Raw genomic sequence first — 15,273 nt, 5'->3', positions numbered from 1 at the left:
TATTTTAAAAAAGCAACCAAGTTAAACTGTATGAAATCAATTTACAGGCTCCATAAACTTTGAGAAGTGAATTGTGAATATGAATGAAAATCAAGTGTGTACGTGCCTTTTTTTTCTTTCTGTGAAATTGTTCAACAGTTCAGATCTTCTCTTTTTCAAACCTCGTATTTATAGAGCCTATTATCACAAAACATGGTTTGCCTCAGAGGGCTTTACAGTGTATGACATCCCTCTGCCCTTAGACCCTCACATCACCCAAGGAAAAACTCCCAAAAAAGAACCCCTGTAACAGGAAAAAAAAGGAAGAAACCTCAGGACGAGCGGTAGAGGATGATGAGGGATCCCTCTTCCAGGACAGTTAGACGTGCAATAGATGTTGTAAATAACAAATGAAATACAATCATGGCAAAAAAGCAAGAGTAAGAGAGAGGGGAGGAGAGGGGGAGAGAGGGGAAGAGAGGCACAGCAATAATAGAAACAGATGCATGTCATATTACAATAACGATAGGTGTGAAATTATTAAATGCACTGTATGATGATGTTGAGGGTGATGATAAGAGTCTCATGCGTATATTGATAGGGAGGTGTCCAAAGACAAGATCACGGCATCGGCACAACCAGGACCAGACCACGATCAGGGCGAGCAGGCTGTACAGTATCATTGCAGCCACAGCACAAGCACAACCAGGGAGGGTCACAGCACCAGCACAGATATCACCACGATCAGGCACAGCCAAGGTTACAGCCAGGATCAGCGAAAACTAGGAAACAAGGGAGCAGGAATGCTCCAGAGAGGCAACGGGTATTAGCGTAGTGCAGTTCAACAGACCCAGGCTCCTTAATCGCGAGCCCCAGGTAGTGACAGTGCCACATGGCTATCACAGATGCAAGGCTAAGCTGAACTACTGAGGCTAAGCTAAGCTTACAAACGGCTGTCACAGATACGAGGCTAAGCTTAGCAGTAAGGGTGATGCAGTAAACAGACGTGCATGATTTTTCAGATGGCGGTAGTAAGAGAAGGAAAAGGAGCTCAGCGTATCACAGAAAGTCCCCTGGCAGATTAAACCTATGTCAGCCTAACTATGGGCTGGTCCAGGCAACCTGAGCCAGCCCTAATTATAAGCTTTATCAAAGAGGAAGGTCTTAAGTCTACCCTTAAAAGTGTAAACGGTGTCTGCCTCCCTGACCAAAACTGGAAGATGGTTCCATAAGAGAGAAGCATGGTAGCTGAAGGCTCTGGTTCCTATCCTACTTTTGGAGACTTTGGGAACCACAAGTAATCCTGCATTTTCAGAACGCAGTGATCTTGAGGGTTGGTAAGGAACTATGAGCTGCGACGGATAGGAATGAGCCTGACCATTTAGAGCTTTGTAAGTAAAGAGGAGGATTTCACTGGGAGCCAGTGCAAAGAAGCTAAAACAGGAGAAATATGGTCCCTTGTCTTGGTTCCCGTTAGAACACGTGCAGCAGTGTTCTGCACCAGTTGGAAAGACCTAAGAGATTTGTTTGGGCAACCGAATAATAGGGAGTTCCAGTAATCCAGCCTAGAGGTGACAAATGCATATCGTCATATCGAGATGTTTGCAGCTGAAAGTGCACTGTGTACAGCTGACTGCCTCATAGCTTTTGTTTGCCTGCCCTTCATTTTATAAAATGAAGCTTAAAGAATTTTTGGCTAGAAATGTGTATTCAAGCACACAAAATTTACTAAGGCTTTTTTCATGTCACTCAAAAGTCAGTGAAACATCTCCCAAATAATTGAAGCTTTGAGCAAATAAGCTTCACTCAACTACCTACATACAACATTTTCATCCACCGTTATATTGTTAAATCACATAAGATCAGTTGGCAAAAAATATAAAAAATGATTTACATCTTAGTTCGCAGACTGCAGTCCAAGGGGATCCTGATCCAAGTGTTTCCTCTCCACGAAAAAGTAGAGCTGAAGAGGCTGTCCTTTTCTTGGTACAAAAAGGTGAAGTTGTCCTTTCAGCCTCTTGGTAAGTAGAAGCACCAACTATCTGTCATTGTCAAGCTCACATAATCCACATTTTTGTTACAGTGTTTTCCACAGATTCAGTCTATGTGTGGCGGTAGCTGACCAAAGGACTTCTTCTTTCATTTAAATGTGTGCATCCACTTGTATCACTCTGTTTGCCCTCTCTAAATTCTGAGGAGTATGCTGCAATAAAGTACCAAACCAAACAGCACTTCAAAAATATCTATATCTATTTGTGGCAGCAGATGTTTTAATCAGGTCAGGATGAATGTGTGGGAAAGATTACTACATTGCGATTACATGATGCCTCCTTTGCTGTTCAGCTCAGAGTTGTACTCAATCTTTGTAGATGTTTTACTCCTATTTTTATAATTATTATTTTATGATAATTTTCCTCTGTCATATTTGTGACTGACTTGCACATTGAAATAAATGTTTCTGCCTGCTATTTTCCTCTCCATTCTCTATCCCCAGATGACATCAGACACTACTATGGTGAGGGTCAGGCCCTCTACTTTGGCTTCCTGGAGTACTTTACCTTTGCCCTGCTTCCTATGGCTCTCATAGGAGTGCCATACTACCTGTTTGACTGGGAGGATTATGATAAATATGTCGTCTTTGCTGTGTTCAACCTGGTCTGGTGCACTGTTATCCTAGAGGTATGGACAGTGATTGTACATACTTAGAAACAATCTCAGAATACTCTCAGGAGCTTAAGCTAAGCATTTTTAGCAACGAGTCCTAGTTTAGGAGTGATTTAGGAAAAAGTAACACAGAGCAACTCACTTCCTTGCTTAGAGCGAGGAAGACATCTTATTGAGGAGGTGTGGTTGACTGTGTTGCTAGGTATGACACATTCTTTTAAAAGGTGTGATTGGTTGTCACAGACACTTGCTTTTGCGAGCCTGTGAAATGTGGACACCCAGTGGAAATGAAATGAATTGCATCACAATATGAGAAAGTGCAGTTTGTGTGATCACTGCAGCACTGTAACATTTTTCCAGTAGTGCAGTCTTAGTGTTGCAATCACTTCATTTCTGGCATTATATTGTTATTGTGCTGGGTGAGAGATGTGAGAGAATCTCTAATGAGATCGACCACAAACATTATCCCTGCACCATCTAATCTGCAGCGTTTAATTTGCTCACTGTCATCCAGTGTTTGGAAAATATTTCTCCTACCTCTTTGTATTTCTATCATATTCTTCTCTTCATAAGACACTCTTAAGCCTCTCAGAAGTCCTCCTCCCTACTACTAACAGTATTTCACCTTAGAAGTTCTCTTACAGAAAGAATGATTTGTAAGTAACTTTTATCTTCCCCAAGACCAATTCTTAACTTTAAGGGGAAATTCTTAGAAAACATCATCATTCTAAGAATTCTGTTAGAGGACTATTAAAGAAATGTAATAAATAAATAAAGTGATAATGAAAGGGGTTTAATACATTGTTGCTTGAAGAAACATGAATCCAGTGAAAGGTGAGTAACGGATGGGCTTAACATTTCCTTCCACCAGTTATGGAAGCGTTGCAGTGCCTCACTAGCCTATCACTGGGGTACACTGAGCAGGAAGAAAGCCTTTGAAGAACCTCGGCCTGGTTTCCACGGTGTCCTTGGATTCAACCCTGTGACGGGCCGTGAGGAGCCTCTCTTCCCCAACGCCAAGAGACAGCTGCGTGTCTACCTCGTGTCCCTGCCCTTTGTCCTGCTCTGCCTCTACCTGTCTCTCCTCGTAATGATGATCTATTTTCAAATGGAGGGCTGGGCCCTGTCAGTCCATGATGAAGACCCCACTTTCTGGACAGGAATACTGTTGTTCATCCCCAGTATTATCTATGCTGTGGTCATAGAGATTATGAATCTCATCTACAGATATGCTGCTGAGTTCCTCACTGAGTGGGGTGAGTAGCACCCATTGATTTATGCACAGACACATGCATGTGCTAATGTTTGCTTTAGCAGGACTTAGTATAAAAACATGAACTAGACAATGCATCCCTTGCAAAAAATGTGTGTGAATGCTGAAATTAATTCAAAAGCATTGCTGAAAATGCAGAAGTAAAATGAATTGTATTAAAGATCTGGCAGAATTGAAAGCTGAACTGCATTACCAAAGAAAAAAAGCTGAGAGCCAAAATACATTGCCAAAAAGCTGAAAGCTAAACTGTTATATTGTAAAAGATGGGAGTTAACTGTTGAGGTTCACTGAAAAGGCTGAGAGAATAAGTGCTTTGTACTTGAAAAAGAAGAAAAAAGTTGAAAACAAGCATAAATGTTGAAGAGCAGAACATTTTCACATTTGAATGGCTTTTGCTGCATGAGGTATTCAGAAGTGAGAGCAGGCAAAAGAAAAATACAGGAAACGTATTATTACTTTGAAGCCTGTTTAAAACGATAAAATCTCAAGAAGACAGTATGGAGAGTAGTAGAATTTCATATTAAAGTGGACTGAAGACAAGAATTTTGTTTTCAATTCACTGCAAATAGAACATTTGGAAAAGCCTAAAATTCAACCATATTACCATTTACAGGATTTTATCTTGAAAATTCAGCTCTGTCTGACTTGTCTGACCTTTCCCAATTGTGTTTTACCTTCTGTGCTTTTAGAAAATCACAGGCTGGAGTCTTCCTATCAGAATCATTTGGTCCTCAAAGTATTAGTAGTGAGTATAAATCCTGTATTTCTGTTTTCCATAACATGGCCAGTTTGATCCCTGAGTGATCAGAGTGCAGCATTTCCTGTCAACACTAGACTTATCATGGCTGTCCTGACTCTTTCCTGGTAGTTCAACTTCTTCAACTGTTTCGCCTCGCTGTTTTACGTCGCCTTTGTCATGCAAGACGTGGTGCTGCTCAGACAGGTAGGCCTACTTTACTTATTTTGTCAGGTTTCTTCTTTCCCTTTTTGCTTTCTCTCTGCACTCCTTTTTTTCTTATTTGATTGATTGTCTTTGATTTGTTCCCTTGTTTTTTGTGTTAATTTACTTTTGTTTCCTTTTTTCCTTCCTTGATCCCTTTAATACTTCACTCTACACTTTTCTACCTTTCCTGTCTTTGTTCAATTTTCTCTTTTTTCCTCCACCACGCTGCCTCCCCACCCTCCATTTATCTTTCCTACTGTCCTCCTCTCTGTCCACTCTTTAATTTCTAACTTCACTTTCTTTGATTCTTTTTTCTGTTTCTCCACATTTATTTACGTCCCTTATTATTTATCCCACCTCCTCCCTTAAGTATTTTTCCTCCCCTCTTTCCATCCTTCCTCATCTTCCCCCACCTGGTTTCTGTTGTTCGCTCTCTTTGTGTCCGTATCCAGAGTCTGGCCACCCTGTTGATCACCAGTCAGATCTTGAATCAGTTTATGGAGGCCTTCCTGCCCTACTGGCTCCAGAGGAGACGCAACAAGAAGATGATCCGCAAAGTCCAGAGGAGAAGAACCCTGGAGGGGAAGGAGCTTCCTCTAGCCGAGCAGGTCCGGCTAGAGGCTGACATGAGCACGTACTTGGTAGGCACACATTCTGAAACAGACGGAAGGTTTTACGTGACTTTGTTATACTGTGAGTTTCACAGTCCATTGGTGTGTGTGTACGCGCCTACCTCTCTCAGGGTACCTTTGATGACTACCTGGAGCTCTTCCTGCTTTTTGGTTATGTCAGTCTGTTCTCCTGCGTCTACCCTCTGGCTGCTGTCCTGGTGGTGCTGAACAATATCACCGAGGTTTACTCTGATGCCTTCAAGATGTGCAGTGTGTTCAAACGACCCTTCTCTGACCCGGCAGCAAACATAGGAGTCTGGCAGGTGAGAGTCTCCGACTGCATCTCTTCTGGATCGATCAAATTTTTCTTGACACAAAGGGAGCATTTGTTGCAGGAAGTAAAACAACTTCATGCATGGCCTAGTGCTCTTTATTTTTAAAGTGCAGAGCAAAGCACAGGTTAAAGAATGATTGAACTTAAGACCAATGACTAACACACACATATTCTCTCCTGTCACCACAGTGATCTGAGTACCCCAAGGATAAAATACTGTTATTATTTCTATTATGAACCTTTGTTCCTAATCCTAACAGTGCCAGTTGATTAAAGGATAATTAGGAGTTTTTTGAGGTGGGGCTGTATAAAGTCCTTACCCATAGTAAGTGTATGACCTCCAGTAGACTCTTTAAGACACATTTCAACAAATTTGTTTTATGACTGTTGCTGTCTTTCTGTCTCTGTCCAGCTTGCCTTTGAGGCCATGAGCGTGATAGCTGTTGTGACCAACTGTGCACTAATAGGCATGTCTCCACAAGTCAAAGCTCAGTTCCCCGACTCAGAGACACAGCTCATCCTGTGGACCGTGGCTATTGAGGTAATTTATATACACACTCATACACCAGCAGCATGATCTAGTGCACTATCTGATAGCTTTGGTACGACTTGTTATAGAACAAGGCTTAGCTTGTCTCATGTCAGAATGCTAAAAGCACAACCAATGCTCAAGGAGCAGGGACAAGTCTGGGTTTTTTTTAATGAGAATGTCCAAAGCCAGTCTGCAGGATTACTAAAGGAGCTGATCAGGGATTTAAAAAAAAGATCAGTATTGGCTGTATAAACACTGATTTACTTCTCATTTCTTGTTAATGGTAACCCACTGTGCTCTGGATATAATAAACCCTGCAGTGTGCTACATTACAACTGCTGAACTCTACAATAGTGTAATTATTTAACAGCAACATGAGCAGATGTTTTGGCCCGAGTCAAAGACATGCACCAATATATTCAGGGGCCCAGTTCACGTCCAAAGCTTCTTTACAAAATTGTTCCACACTGATACCTCCCGTCTACTGATTTTATAGACAACACCAAAAAACCATATGAAACTACATGCAAACTTTCCCCCAAACTGTCTGAGCAGTTTAGCTGTCAGACATAACTTGACTTCACTCAGTTTAGTGATGACTCATTTTACACTGCGTATACTGTGCAGCCCCATGTATAAAATGTAGGAAAATATGAATATTAAATTAGGACGTTATTAACAGGATTAAAGATCTAGTTTATAAGCACCTGAAAATAAGAATGGTTGTGTTTTTATTACCTTAGAATATTCAGAAATCGCCACGTTGACAAACAACTGGCTCTAGATAGGGCCATTTACATTCTTGTATTGGCCACTGTAGGTAGCTACCGTCCTGCAATGTCAGAAAAACACCAATTTTTAATGTGAAACTGCGCTATTCAATGTTTTTACTGGTTAAAATCAAGGGTCCGCTTGTTGTGGAGTGGAAAAAGGAAACTAGCAAACGTCTGAATTTGAAGTTACCAGAGGAAAAAAAGGTGAGCACACATTAACAGAGGTCCGTCTAAGTCATGCCAAACAGTGTAGAAGAAACACAGATTTTTAACATGAAATGCTTCATCCAGTTTTTACCAGTTTAAATCGCCTGGTCTGTTTGTTTTGGAGAGTCAGGTCATGTCAGTTTTATTGTTAAAGCCCATTATCACAAATCATGATTAGCCTCAGAGGGCTTTACAGCATACAGCATCCCTCTATCCTTAGACCCTCACTGTTACTGAGGAAAAATTCCCCTCTAAAACCCCTTAACAGGGACAAAATGGTAGAAACCTCAGTAGGAGCAACTGAGGAGGGATCCCTCTTCCAGGACAGACAGACGTGCAACAGATGCTGTGAAGAACAATAAAATTACTACTAATTAGTATGTGTCAAAATGATATATAGGAAAGAGAGAAAACAAAACAAGAAAGAAAAACAATAATAATAACAGAACATATAGCAATAGTTATAGAAATGTGAATATTAAAAAAATAGTTTATGTGCAGGAAGAGACCTCTGCAAGTAATTCTGCTCCAAGTTAAAACCTGAACAAAGAACATAGGAATTCCAGGGGAACTGGAGCACCAGGTGAAGTTTCGGCTGCTGCTGCCCCAAGCGAAGGAGTTCTCGGGTTCTTGTTCATAAGTGAGGGTAGAATGGAGCGTGAGATGGACAGGCGGTTTGGTGCGGCATCTGCAGTGATGCGGAAGTTGCATTAGACTGTCGCGATGAAGAAGGAGTTGAGCCGGAAGGCAAAGCTCTCGATTTACCAGTCCATCTATGTTCCAACCCTCACCTATGGTCATGAGCTCCTGGTAGTGACTGAAAGAATGAGATGGTGGATATAAGCGGCCGAAATGAGCCTCCTCCGCAGGGTGGCTGGGCTCAGCCTTAGAGATAGGGTGAGGAGCTCGTACATCCGGGAGGAGCTCGGGGTAGAGCCACTGCTCCTTTGCATCAGGGGCCAGTTGTGGTGGTTCAGGCATCTGATCAGGATACCTCCTGGGCGCCTCCCACTGGAGGCGTTCCAGGCAGGTACTACTGATAGGAGGCCCTTGGGCAGACCCAGGTACACACTGGAGGGATTACATATCTCATCTGGCCTGGGAACGCTTTGGGGTCCCCCAGGAGGAACTGGAAAACATTGTTGGGGAGAGGTACTTCTGGAGTGCTCTGCTTAGCATGTTGCCCCCGCAACCTGGCCTTGGATAAGCAGACGAAAATGCATGGATGGATTGATCTCTGCGTGAGCACGATGGTGGTGCTACAGAGGAGAGAGGGAATGGTGGTTGGGTGAAGTAATTGTGCTCCTGACAGAAATGGAAGTCAAGTCAATTCAAGTCAAGTCAATTTTATTTATAAAGCCCATTATCACAAATCACAATTTGCCTCAGAGGGCTTTACAGCATATGACACCCCTATAACAGGGGTGTGGGGGTGGTGGCATGTACAACTCTGAAAAAAGGAGAGGGTGAGAGAGAGTGCTCAGAGGTGCTATGTACTGTCCTGCTCAGTGCACGTGGGAATGAAACACATAATAATATATTTGAAAACATTTTTTGCTTACCCTGACGGTCACTTAATATGAAGACAAGGCCGCCAAGTTGGCAACACTGTTTTCAACTTGTGCTGAAACTTCTTTTTGAACTGTGAGGGGAGGGGCCGAGCACACCTGCTGGGAAGTGGTGCAATTACAATTATTATGCATATGAATAATAATTGTCGTATTATACAGATATTTATGTGTTGCCATGGTGAATCATAGTATTGGAGCTCTATTGATGATGACTTTTGTCATTCACCTCACACAGGCTAAATTCAAATTAAACATAGTCAGAGATGGTTGAAGTGGCTCTGATCAGCTGCTTGGGATGCGAAAACTCATGTTTTCCATCTCAGGGTTCATCAGCTCAGAGTTCAGGGTTAAGGCCCTTGCACAACGAGTCAGTTTTCTTTACTGCTTCTTGGGTGGGAAAGCAAGAAAAGTGGATTGACGTTTTGTCTGAGTCCACTGTTTCTTTGGTCTTGCTTTTTTTCCCCCTTCGTTCACCATTTAGGGCATACATATAATCAAATACAAAGTCAAGAAAGCAGTAATATTAGATTGGGTCTTGGGTAGAAGTAAGAATGGATCAACATTGATGAATGTTGAATTTCTTTGGTGTTAGCAAACTTCTGTGAGTTTGTGATGTATAATATATGATAATGGCCCATCTGGAGATGTTGTAAATAGCTGAGTTGATGCTGCTGATGATTGGTCTGAGTAGTGTGTCTTCCTTGTCTATATTGGGAAGTCCATAGATGAATCGGATGGCTTCTCCAGGGAATAGTCAGTAATGCAGTGGACTGTCACTGACTTTGTCCTTTTCCAGTTTTGCATTTAGTCCATTGCCTTCTTTTTGTAGCTACTCATAGGACCTTGCCTCAGTGTCTCGTAGGTGGCAGTGTCACTGAGCAGATTCTAAAGAAAACCTTGGAGGAATTTCCTCAAACTTGGCACAAGCATAAAAAAGTCAAAAGTCAAAGTCACTGTGACCTAGTGCCTGTCTCATTTTGCGAAGAAATGAGATGGGCATCATAACGTTTGCAAAAATTTGGTCAGATATGAAATCTCGGGTGTCCACCTTGAAGCTACGCTAATGCTTTAGATCTTCTGTGTGTGAAGCATTAATGTTGGATGTAAACTTTAAGTGCAACTCGTGCTTTATATTGTCATCATTCAGATTCAAGAGCATTTGTACAGAGACTGTCTGTCTCACCCTGATATTTCTCATCCTCTGGTTTTACAGCACACTATCCGATAAAAACAGAATCAAGTAATGTTGATCTCTTTGACAAAGCATGCTCTGCTCACTACTTTTTCAAAAAAAAAGAGGATGCAAATAAAGCTGAGAACAACTAAATCTAAAGTATTTGTAATCCCTGCCACGTGTCTGTTGTTTTATGATTTCAGCATGGGCTTTTGGCCTTCAAGTTCATCCTGACCTTCCTCATCCCAGATGTTCCCAAACACATCCAGATCAATTTGGCCCGCCTGGAGTTTGAATCACTGGAAGCCCTCAAGAAAAAGGTAAAACCTGACTACAAAGTATCTGTATGGATGAAGGCAAGCTTCAACACAATGTCATTCCCCTTTTTTAAAAATTCATTTTTCCCAATTAAATAAAACAATATCAATTAACAATAGAAACAACAGCAATGCACAAGCACAAGATGAATACAAAATTTCTGTCTTGATGAAGCTGATCCTTAATGTCATAACTATGTGGGGGTGGGTCTGTACTGCAAAGATTCAAGGATTGAGGCAAAAATAAATATAACTAAAACAGCATCCTTGAGCAAAAACAAATCAAATAAAAATAAAACTAACAATACAGTAAAAGAAAAACAAATGTTAATATCACTTGCACTAAATGCCATAAGTAATCAACATGCTGGAAAAAAATGATTCTCCACATAATCAATAACAAATAAACCAGATTCTATAATATTTTTTAAGTGATTCTTTTAAAGTGAATTTCAGTTTCTTATTAGAAGACACATCATGACCTGTTTGATCGGTTTTGTAAAAGAGGGAGTGCTGACAATAAAACAAAAAACCTTAGCATGTTATATGAAATACCTCCACATTCACACAGACACATGTCCTGAAATGTGTTACTCAAAAGACAATCATATATAGATTTTTCAGCATTAGATGCCTCATGAAAAGACATAGTAGAGCTGCAGAATGACCACAGAAAAGATAGATAGTCAGAGACACTGTCACTCAGAGATGACCGGGTCTTCAACTCTCAATAGTCCCCTGTCTCGCTCTCTTCAACACTGCTGATGTTTGTAAGAGTCAGGGCTGAGCCATGTGCATCAACACTCTACACACACACACACTTCTAGGCCCTACTGCAGCATTAGAGGTCAAAGGTCAAGACTGTTGTCCCTGGTTCCATGAAAATGTGACTGGTAGTCGAATCTTTACAAGTAATTATGACTGAATGATATTCTGTGAAGGTTATTCTTTCTTATGGCAACTCTGTAATGGCAAAAAGACATTAAAAAATTGTAATATTGAAGGATGAAAAAAACCTTTAAAATAATCATATAGCGAAATAATCCCTTAAAACTGGCATGACCAACCCCTTGACTCATGGACATTAGTCCACTTCGAGTGAAGAGCGACCATGTTAGCCAAGGTCTTTGTGTATGACCTATAAAGAAATTGTAGTACACTTTATTATCCACTGTATTAGCGATTTAACAAGTGTAAAATTAAATACTGCATATGCATACATTGGAATATATTGTCCAGCCCTGTGATATTGGTGTAAAAGTATATGTCCAGTACAACATGCTCCTCCATTGCTTTCAGTTTACATAATGGCATTCTGTCAAAAAGCCATGCTATCGCTCCTCTCTCACACTCTCCACACAGCTTCACCCCACTCACAGCTCCCCCTCACTCACAGTTTCACTTCACTCACAGCTCCGCCTCACTCACAGCTTCACTTCACTCACAGCTTCACTTCACTCACAACTTCACCCCACTCACAGCTCCCCCTCACTCACAGTTTTACTTCACTCACAGCTCCCCCTCTTTCACAGTTTCACTTCACTCACAGCTCCGCATCACTCACAGCTCCCCCTCACTCACAGCTTCACTTCACTCACAGCTCCCCCTCACTCACAGTTTTACTTCACTCACAGCTCCCCCTCTTTCACAGTTTCACTTCACTCACAGCTCCGCATCACTCACAGCTCCCCCTCACTCACAGCTTCACTTCACTCACAGCTTCACCTCCCTCACAGCTCTACTGCACTCACAGCTCTTCTTAATCACAGCTCCACCTCACTCACAGCTTCACCTCACTCACAGTTTCACTTCACTCACAGCTTCACATACTCACAGCTTCACTTCACTCACAGCTCTACTTCAATCACAGCTCCACCTCACTCACAGCTTCACCTCACTCACAGCTCTACTTCACTCACAGCTCCACCTCACTCACAGCTTCACCTCACTTACAGCTTCACCTCACTTACAGCTCCACCTCACTCACAGCTTCACCTCACTCACAGCTTCACCTCACTCACAGCTTCACTTCACTCATTGCTCTACTTCAGTCACAGCATGACTTTAAGTGGACGAGGCAGTCTCTGCGTGCTCCTAGTTACCGGCCTCCATCTGTGGTTAGAGATAGGGACTGTGCATTATTCAGGAGAGGGGTCAGGCATTTAACAAAAAAAACCCCAAGAAAGCACTTAGGAAGGACTTGTAATTTTGATTTTGGCTTAGATTAGGGACATACAACTTCAAATGGTAGTATATTGGGGATTTTTTATTTATTTTTTCACATAAAGTGCTTGTTACATCCCAAATGTGGCTTTGACTTGCATCTAAGCATGTAGCCCATTTCATAGAGAATACCAAGATATATATTATGTATCGCTATTCAGCCTGAAAATACCCAGATAGGAATTTTTGTCCATATCGCCCAGCACATCAGTATGCAGCCATTTTACAGCTTTGACTCTCTACATGGAGGGTCCCAGTTGCCAAGAAGGATAGTTTACACAACCCAGTCCCTGTAATACAGACTACACACAGAAATTGAGTATTTCTGCATTGTTCCAGCTAGTAAGAAATGTGTTCTTCTGAAGGATACACGTGCAGCGTGCATGCAATGATAGTTCACTTCCAGTCCTGCGCAGGCTGCACCCATGATGACATGCTTATCATGGCCTGGTGAAATGAAGGTTTGACATTGCTGTTCTGTGGTCTCTTGGTTCTGCAGAGAAAGCTCCACGGAGGGTGAGTAGCCACGGCTGTGTGAGTTTGGATGATGTTGGTTTTTAGGCTGAAGTGACAGTATTAAAGGGCTTTGTGTTTATTATTAGGATGATATTAGAGATATTATTGGTATTCTCATTGTTGACTACTCATCTAATATCCTATCTCCAGTGGTTTGTGAATCTGTGAGATAACATGCTGGGTTCTCAGCATCACCACTTCCACTCATTTTCTGGCTTTATGGGCAATCTGGGCTTAAAGCGGACCTCTGAAGTTAAACAGGAACATTTTTTATAAACAAACTCCATTTTGATGCTTAAAACACCCTGTGCTACCTTCTTTACATCCAAAGTACATGTCTTAATAATTGAAAAATTTAAATATGTACCTCAAAATGTGTTTTTTAACCTACTTTGCAGGTTACTTGTAAATTGTGATGTTCAAAATGTTTTCAATCAATCATTTATTGATTAGAGTTAGAAAAACAGTTAAATGTATTCATGCCAATAGTAGTGGATTGTAACTTAGTGCATTACCAAAGTACTCTACTTATTAAGGTACTTGTACTATACTAAGTGTTACCATTTTCTGCTATATCATACTTCTACTACAGGTACATATTGTTCTTTTTATGCTGCTATATTTATCTGACAGCTTATGTTACTTTGCAGAATCAGATTATTTATACAAAATTAAATCACATAATAAATTGTGACATAGTGAACATGTTCAAAATATCAACCCTAAGTTGAAGTATTTTCCTTATTTTGCACATTGAATGAAAATTACACACACAGAAAAGCATTGTATTTTATGTCTCCATCTGCTGGTGGGCCATCATGATAAGAGTATGCAGAATATGATGTTAATTCCACTACAGAAGAGATTCAATGATCACTAAAATTAGGTAGAGAAAGTCTAAATCTATATCACTATCAGTTGTACGCCAAATGAGTTTGGTATATATCAGCATACCAGATACTGGCAAAAAAATCCAATATCATCCCTAATTGTGTTCATATTATATTCACATTAACCAGCGTGGTTCACGACATAGACAAGTGCTGCCTACCGCTATCTCTCCACCTGAAATCCATGTTAGTGAGCACTTTAGCTTTTTCTGACAGGTGTGACATATCAAGATGCTAATTAAGCAGCGTCATCGCTACACAGATGATCACAAAACACAATGCCTCAGAGTGTGGGAGTGCAGGAATGTCCACCAGAGCTGCTGCCTATGAGCTGTATATTGATTTTACTCCCATAAGCTGCCTCCAGTGTGATTTCTGTGAATATGTCAGTACATCAAACAGCCTCACAGTCACAGAGCACATGTAACCACATCAGCTGATGAAATAATTGGAATAAATGAAAAAAAATTGCAAAACCAAAGAATTTCTGCACAAACCATCAGAGCCCATCTCAGTCAAACTCATCTGCGTGCTTGTCATCCTCTCAAGGGTCCCGCTGTGACTGCAGTTCATTTTTGTAACTTATGTGAGCAGCTGCTCTTTGTCAATGGCTTCTGGCACTTTGGAGAAGTGTTCTCTTCCCAGTGATCCCAGTTTACTCTGATTACTCAGATAGTGGAAAGCATGTACGGTGTTGTGTGGGTGAGCAGTTAGCTAATGTCAGCTTTGTGAACAGTGTCCCATGACAGGGTGGGGTTATGATATGGAGTAGCATGCACACAACAAAAACAGGTGCATTTTATTGATAGCAGGTTGAGTCCACAAAGATACCATGATGAGATCCTGAGGTCAGCCATTTCTTGTCGTCCCTGCAGACTCATCAGTCAGCCACAAAGTATGTTTGGGATGCTCTAAAGCCTTCATCTAAGTACTGACTGTCCTTCACTATTAAAGTTGCTTGTATCATTTTGAGTTCTGCACTCCAAGTATGGAGCAAATTATGTCCATAAAGATTTCAATTTTAAAAGCAACTGAACACCTGAATTGCGAAATGTGAATTTGTAGGTATGAAATATTTAACTTAAGAACTTGGAAAAACTAAATTTAAAGATTTTTTTTCAAGGGCTCACAAGTTCATGGAGAAAATTAAATTTTGCAATGGACATTTTTTTAATCAAAAAAATTCCATTCCAAATTTCTTAGACAGTTATTGAAATCAAAATTCAAAATTTAAACACCGGGTCTACCAAGAAAAAGCTATCAAGC

The 15,273-nt window shown here is 41.0% G+C and overlaps 1 protein-coding gene across 2 annotated transcripts in view; it reads left to right on the top strand.

Moving 5' to 3' along the window:
- The window catches only part of ano10a (anoctamin 10a), a 31,376-nt gene that overhangs the window by 12,432 nt on the left and 3,671 nt on the right, over positions 1 to 15,273 (top strand). For both annotated transcript variants that reach the window (XM_042489481.1, XM_042489480.1), the window contains 9 exons: positions 1,881 to 2,000; positions 2,474 to 2,658; positions 3,515 to 3,899; positions 4,606 to 4,661; positions 4,785 to 4,859; positions 5,312 to 5,500; positions 5,602 to 5,793; positions 6,217 to 6,345; positions 10,265 to 10,381. In XM_042489481.1, the coding sequence (XP_042345415.1) occupies positions 1,881 to 2,000; positions 2,474 to 2,658; positions 3,515 to 3,899; positions 4,606 to 4,661; positions 4,785 to 4,859; positions 5,312 to 5,500; positions 5,602 to 5,793; positions 6,217 to 6,345; positions 10,265 to 10,381 (1,448 nt within the window). The remainder of the gene's footprint in view (positions 1 to 1,880; positions 2,001 to 2,473; positions 2,659 to 3,514; positions 3,900 to 4,605; positions 4,662 to 4,784; positions 4,860 to 5,311; positions 5,501 to 5,601; positions 5,794 to 6,216; positions 6,346 to 10,264; positions 10,382 to 15,273) is intronic.

This window comes from Plectropomus leopardus, chromosome 7 (assembly GCF_008729295.1).
Source record: "Plectropomus leopardus isolate mb chromosome 7, YSFRI_Pleo_2.0, whole genome shotgun sequence".
In the NCBI taxonomy this organism is placed as follows: domain Eukaryota; kingdom Metazoa; phylum Chordata; class Actinopteri; order Perciformes; family Serranidae; genus Plectropomus; species Plectropomus leopardus.
The sequence above is the reverse complement of the archived record's forward strand: the minus strand, read 5'-3'. Positions and strand labels throughout refer to the sequence as shown.